This window comes from Pelecanus crispus, chromosome 1, assembly GCF_030463565.1.
Source record: "Pelecanus crispus isolate bPelCri1 chromosome 1, bPelCri1.pri, whole genome shotgun sequence".
In the NCBI taxonomy this organism is placed as follows: Eukaryota; Metazoa; Chordata; class Aves; order Pelecaniformes; family Pelecanidae; genus Pelecanus; species Pelecanus crispus.
In genome coordinates, this window is record NC_134643.1 from 77,745,899 (window position 1) to 77,752,960 (window position 7,062).

A 7,062-nucleotide genomic window follows, 5' to 3' on the forward strand; every position below is an offset into this window, starting at 1 on the left:
ATTAAATACACGTGCAGAGGACTCGGCTTTGTGCTATTGCCCAAGAAACAGGCTCACGCTTCAGCCAAGCAGCAGCAGCCTGCACCACTAACAATGAAGGGCAATGGGTTCCGAACACCTCGCGGTACAATAAAACACCCAACTCGGCAACGGTCCACGTGCTTCTGCGGAGATAACATTCCAAGCTGGGGAAGTCAAAGACTGATCTGACTCTTTCCTCTGTGGCACTTTTAAAATATAGGATAACCTTGACTTCTGGTGAGTCCGAGACCCATGTAAAGACTGTTTAGTTAATCCCCTCATTATGTAAAAGGAAGTTAAATCAGACTTAAAGTCATGCAAGTTAAACATTCTCCCCTCTCCTTCCTTACTACCCCCCACGTTACCCATAGCCCAGCTGAGGGCTACAGAAGTTGCAATAGCCACACCGCTTGTCTCAATTCAAAATTCGAGTCCTCTCTTATTTCCACTATTACCACACAGCTTACGGGTGAACTCGCTTTTACATTAAATCAATTGGTTCCTTCCCTAACCCCAATTTTCTCTCCACTTCTATTTGATAATGAGCTCTTTGAACCCAGGATATTACATTTTAGCGCACAGTCTCATAAATCATAATACCGTAATTAAGTCTAATACTGTTCCTACACACCCAAGCTGCGCTCTGTGTGCGAGTAAAACTTCTGAAACAAACCAACCCCCTCCAGGGCTCATTACTTGCTGCATTCCCATAAGGGTGCTTTACGGAAAGCTTTGTCTCATTGTTTATTTAAAGACGGCACTGCTGTTAGAATATTTGAAATGAGCATCAAAATACGTACGTTATAAATGGCAAAGCTGGAGCGGTGCCTAATTGCTAATGTGAGTGGATAATTACAGAGGATACAAGCTTTGATATATGTATTGAATTGCAAGGTATGCGAGATACAGAATTGTATTTGTATGTCTACATCTCTGCTTATGTGGCATTTATTGTAAGATCAATGAAGGTATTTAATAATGCATATAATATAGCTTTTGCTTAAGAAAGTTATCACAGAAAAGAAGTAACACCATATAGCTGAAAAGTGTCATATAATGGGCCAAGTGATGTTCCCAGGTACATTAGCATACATTCAAAGTAGCTGCACAATTCAGACCCGTGCTTTTGCATTAGGAAGACAACCAAGAGAACATATTTCTGAAAATGCTAGTCCTACACAGTATTTTTAAAAAATTAAGAAACACACAACCAAAACTGTCAAATCTCATTGGTACTGTCAGTCCGGAGGATGAAGTACCTAGGTAATAAAACACAGAAGTACTTTTGCCCACAGGAAAGCTGCAACTCATCTTCCCTTCCCTCTTCTAGGTATTATTTGATTCTATATGTATCAGAATTAGACTATGAGTAATTCTAGCTATGCCACTCTCACTTTCTTCAGGCCTTTTATTCTTTCCTGACTAATTACGTTTTGTCAACTGGCACAAGAAAAAGTTGCTATTAATTTAAGGACATATACTCTGCTCCTTAACCATAGGTTACGTTTTCAGACAGTAGGAGAGAAGGGTAAAAAAAAGTGCACCGATGAAAATACTACATTGATCTGTTGTAAGCATCATCAGTCACTACATCTTTTCTCTTAGCACCATTCCTGAGGCCACCAAGATGACACATTTTAGCCTTCAGTGTATTTGGAATATTTTGATTTATGCTGTTCCACAAGCCCTTTCTACTTAATCTTGTCTCTTCACAAAGTATGCATGACTCAATCTACACGTGAAGTCCAGCTTCAATAAGGCAACTAATGCACAAAAGCCCAGTGAAGGAGCCCAAATAAAACTGTGATACTCATTTCAAATAAGAAAGTTCTGGCAAGCGCTTCCACAAATTAAGATAAGTTGTTCAAGAAAAGTCACCATTAAACTCAAGAAAACGAGTCTACAACACACTTTTTGCTGGTAATTAGAAATAAGTCGCAGCACCCCTCGTCATCCACGGCCATATATCACCTAGCAGGCAGCTCCTGCTGCATGCTCCATTAATTATGTTCCATGAGGTTTCTTGCTGCTATGGCACAGAAGTGCAGTTATGGAGGTGAGACAGGAATGCAGCTACTAATGGTGACTAACAGCCCCATCGTCAAACTTTCCAACAGCTGATGCTGGCCGTTGTCGTTACTTTTTTTCCGCCTCTCCAATCGAGAATACTTTTTTCCCCTCATTGTACCGATAGGTGATTAACAGCAGCTCTAATTCCCAGCATGCATCATTGCCAACATTTACAGCCAAGATATTGGGGAAGGTGGTCTCGAGATTCAGACACTGGTCTAGGACAATTTAAGATACCTGGATTCATTGCCTAGCTCTGCCACATACCTCCTGTGGGACATAAAGCCTCCAACTATGCAGAACAGTAAAACACACTAAAAGCTCAAAAATGGGGGAAAAACCACACTGTTAGCACAGTTCAATAATCCAGTACCAAATATATCTTGAAATGGCAGAAAGCTACCCATGGAGGTAAATCCCTTTTCCCAAACATTTCCTTTTCTGTACTAAATTGCAAGACTACCAGTTCAGATATTCAAACATTCAAAAGCATTCTCCTTTTTAAAAAGGAAGGGGGGAAAGCTCAGAGAGCCTTCAGATTGGAAAAAAACAGATTACACATCATCAGATAATCATCATCATCTGTAATCTCAGAGCAGCATCCAAACCCAGAATAAGCCCAAAGCCAAGCAGAAAAAAGAGCAGGGGACTGCTTGAACTCCCAGTACCTCAAGTATCCAAAGCCCTGCAGTAGCCAACGGAGAATGCTGAGCCCTAAAAACCCTCTCCTGCACCATTACCCAGAGGTGCCCCTCTCCACTTGGGATCCACAGCCTGGAGCATCCACCTGGAGACAAGTGATTATACCTCTTCTTCCAAAATCTGAGCACAACCGCTCTCTTTTAAAATAGGGATACAGGAGGAAGGATTCGGAGCAGCGCTGCCTGACTTCCCTGCCCCTGCCCCCATCCCACACTACAGAGCTAACCCCAGATGCGGAAGAGAGGTTCAGTTTCCTCTTCTGAGTAAGAGGGATCAAATCTGAAAGCAGAGCCTTCACACTCACATCCAACAGCTGTTTTATAGTAAAGAAACAGCTCAGAGACAAGGACAGGAGCACAGGCTTCTTCCGGCTCAAAGAAGTGGCCCAACCTTTTGGGTCCCATTTACAGAATCTCGTCGTTCCAGCGATTCTCAAACCCTTTTTGTAGAGGGAGGTGTGGAAAGGCGCTCCCGCCTTCACCTGGCACCACTCAGCATGCTCACCTGAACACAGGGCCAAGAGGCACGGATCCCCTGTCTCCTAAACAAGGAGGTTAGGACATCCTAAACTGCATGAGAGGAAGATTTCCACACTCAGGTTACAGTAGATATTAAGCTGACCCTACACTTGATCTGAATAGTTCAGCTGCATCTTTCTCTTGGCTTTAAGTTTCCTGGGGAAACTGAGCACGTGACCATTTCTGCACTGGCCAGTGAGCAAAAAATTGCTCTAAAACACATGAAACAGCCTTTGCTTAGAAATCTCCCTCAAAACTAACATGTTGAGCTGGTTCAACTCTTCAAGGAGTACAGTCCGCTGACGTGACAGACCTCCCCCACTTGGAAAGGCACCGTGCACTTTTTTATCTTATTTATAGAATGGCCTCACTCACGCTTTGTTTAAGAAACAATTAACCTTTGACAGCTTAAAATGAACAGGACTCTCTCCCTACTGCAGAATCACCAGACCCGAGCTGGATTTCAAGTTCTTGCAGGCGCATGAGACTACCCGATGGACTCAATAGCGTAAGCGACAAGTTAGTTTGCCCAGCACCTTTCAAAACACCTGAGCAATACAGGCAAGAGCAATAAAACAAGGACTGCACCAGCCAAATGAAGCGAGCAAGCAATCATTCCCACTCCTACCCCACTTTGTCCTCAGCAACAAGAGGCACCTCTGGAAGACGAGGCCACCTCTTTTCAGATGTTTGCAAACAGAGGACCTGCAGAATGCAGGAGTTTAGCAATGGTTGCACACCAGATGTGCAGCCAGGCAAACTTCTCTGAACGTACAGTTGTTTTTTCTGCCTCTTGTGTTGCTGCAACCGGTCCAAAGGCAGTAATTGCAATAGCTGGCACAGACAACATGACTTGGCATCACAACTTTACATTTCAGTCCAAACTCTTGTACCACCAGCAGAGGGGTCAGCGTTCCCATTTAGCAGACATGGGAGTTTTCCACTGGTGACTTCACATTTCCTTCAAGGCCTTCAGCTCCTCAACTCCAGCCTCCTGGCTCTGCGGCTGCCTTTACCATTCCAGGGAGCAGGGCACAAAAAAGCTGTATTGAAAAGCTAACAGAGCTACATCGGCATTCTTGAACTCCTGGCCTGCCACTGAAGGAGACATGGACACAGGAGTCCTGCCTCATCCCAGGTGGGTTTCCTGAGCTGGGTTAGCTGGCTAAAAGAGAGCCTGGATAGCCTGTTAGTGAGGGTGTTGGCTTGCATTCAATTATTTCTTCTGGTAAAGAGCTCCATGGGCCTTAGGCAAGCTTTGGTCTTGGCTTCCCGTCTGGGGCTAAATGTCCTGCCCTAACTCCAGGGGATGAGGGGAGGATCAGCAGTCTGAAGACTGCAACGCGGGAACGCCAACACGTATTCAAGCGACATGCGGTTGCACAAGCAGCAGTCACAGCAGAAATGTCCATGAATGTAGACAAGCAGGTATTCGCAGAAATGAGGAACATTTCTCAACATAACGAAAAGTAAAAGTATGGCAAATTTAGCTTCCCACAGGTAACAGAACACAGCAATGAGACAGAACAACAAAACCAAACAACTCAACAACAAATTACGCCAACTAAAAAAGAAATGCTAGGGTTACAAGACTAAGAAACAATATCCAGTGACTAACAGTTGCAGAAAGCAAACTTTTTCAGACAGGATTTAAAATTACAAGAGTCAGCGAAACAAAAGGAGATGTGAGACAAAATAAGAGAGTCATAGATACAGAAGGCGCAAAATTAACAAATAGAGGAACAAACCACGGAAAGACACTTGTCTACAGATGAAACGAGTCAGCAAGGACAGAAAGTAGTAATAAGAGAAAAGAAAAAATAAAGGATCTTAAACACCAGCTCTTTTCCAGTGACAGTACCAGACCAAGTAGCTTAGACATTCATTGTTTGCATTTTTGTACCGCCCTCACCTCACCCCACACTCCCCCACTAAAGAGATCTCAGGACAGAGGGAGCCTAATACAACATGCAGGAGCGACACCGAGGCAGACGTTAATTAGCAGCAGATCAGCCTCAGCAAGTTTAACTGTTATTCTGAAGGTACCGCTAACGTTTAAGTGGCAAACGACACGAATATTTAAGTAGAGTCTGAGCTGCCTTGTCAATTGGATCACTACGATTCATGCAGTGCGGGAGATGTTTCCACTGACAAAGTTCTAAGGATGTGCTTACTTTGGACATGCCACAGTCACTGAAACTAATGCAGCTCTCCTACAAACATCACTGAGAACCACCGCACCCCCAGGGACACGTTGCTACAACCAAACTATGTGATGCTTTAAAGAAAGATATCGATGTATTCCTGCCGTCATTCCCTGTGGTCTTCTGTCCCGGATTCCAAGAAGGTGATTTAAAGCGGTCAAGGTTAATAAAAACCTCAAGCAAGCAGCAGTACTTCAGTGAAGCAGCCACAGCTAGGCTACTACGTCTTTTCACCCCGCAAAGAGCAGCTCATGGAAAAAGCATCCCTGTGCAATTAAATGCCTGATTATAAATATCTGACCATTAAGGGCAGAGAGGGCTGCATGCAAACACAAACCAGAAGTGAAGGGATGCACGTTTAACGAGCTGATTACAGCGATGAGCAAGAAAGCAAAGGGTTTTTTTTGGTCCTTCAGCCCTTTGCCAAAAATTCTCAGATGTGCAATAAAATACACACACCCCACAAAAAACAAACAAACAAAACAAAACAAAAAAAAAAACCCCAACCCCCAAACAACACACAAGGCAAATTAGTTGGCTATAAATAATGACTATATTAGCGCATCTGGGTACAGCACAGGGTTACATCTACAGAGCAGGCTCTGGCAAACGCCGTGCATCCCGGTCTGGGCTGGCCCGGAGGCGCAGCCCCGGCAGGAGCCGAGCGGGGAGCGCGGAGCGCGGCCAGCCCCACGCCGAGCCGCCGCCGCCGGGCACCGCCGCCCGCCCGCCCCGGCCCCGCTGCCCCGGGCCTGCAGGAGAACTTCTCTCATCCCTGCCTTCTCCCCCCGCTTCACCGCTTCCTCCTTTCCCCCTTCTCCGCTGCCGAGGCGGCGGCGGCAGCGCGCTGCCGGCCGCTTCCTGTGCTGCAGCCGGCGCTGCCCGCGGGTCGCCAGCCCCGCAGCGGGCACGGCTCGGCCCGGCCCGGCCCGGCACGGCCCCCCCGCCGCCCCGCACCCCCCACCCCCTCCCCCGGCCCCTCACTCACCCCAGCGTGCTGATGAACCCGTTGACAGAGCCCTCCGCGTACAGGGACACGATGTCCCCGATGTAGAGAAAGCTGGACATTTTCTCAGACATTTTAGCTCATTTTTAGTCGGATTTCGCGCTCCTCCCCTTCAAAAAAAAAAAAAAAAAACCAAAACAACTAGAAATAAAACAAAATAAAACCGATCCGGAGTGGGGGTGGGGAGGGGGGGGGGTGGCGAGGCGCGGCGGGCCGGGCGCTCAGCGCGGCCCCTGCGGCGCTGCCATGAGCGCGGCGCCGCTGCCCTCCCCGGACCGCCACGGCTCGGCCCGGCCCGGCCCGGCCCGCCGCCTCCTGCGCCGGCGCCCGCCTCCGCCTCCCGGGACCGCCCCGCCCCGCCGCTGCCGGCCCCGGGCGGGTCGTCACCCCCGGAGCGGGGCCGTGCCTTGGGGCGGCGGGTCAGGCCGCCTTCGGTCGGCCGCCAGCCCCGGGAAGGGGTGGGGGGGGGGGGGGTGGGGCTGCCGTAACTCCCGAGTAAACCCCCCGCGGTGCGGGGACGACCTGCGGCCCTCGGGCGCGG

At 47.9% G+C, this 7,062-nt stretch overlaps 1 protein-coding gene across 3 annotated transcripts in view; it reads right to left on the reverse strand.

Annotated features, from left to right (window-relative positions):
- The window catches only part of ITPR2 (inositol 1,4,5-trisphosphate receptor type 2), a 263,348-nt gene extending 256,753 nt beyond the window's left edge, over positions 1 to 6,595 (reverse strand). For all 3 annotated transcript variants that reach the window (XM_075727981.1, XM_075727982.1, XM_075727980.1), the window contains exon 1: positions 6,504 to 6,595. In XM_075727981.1, the coding sequence (XP_075584096.1) occupies positions 6,504 to 6,595 (92 nt within the window). The remainder of the gene's footprint in view (positions 1 to 6,503) is intronic.
- Between the last annotated feature and the right edge of the window lie 467 nt (positions 6,596 to 7,062).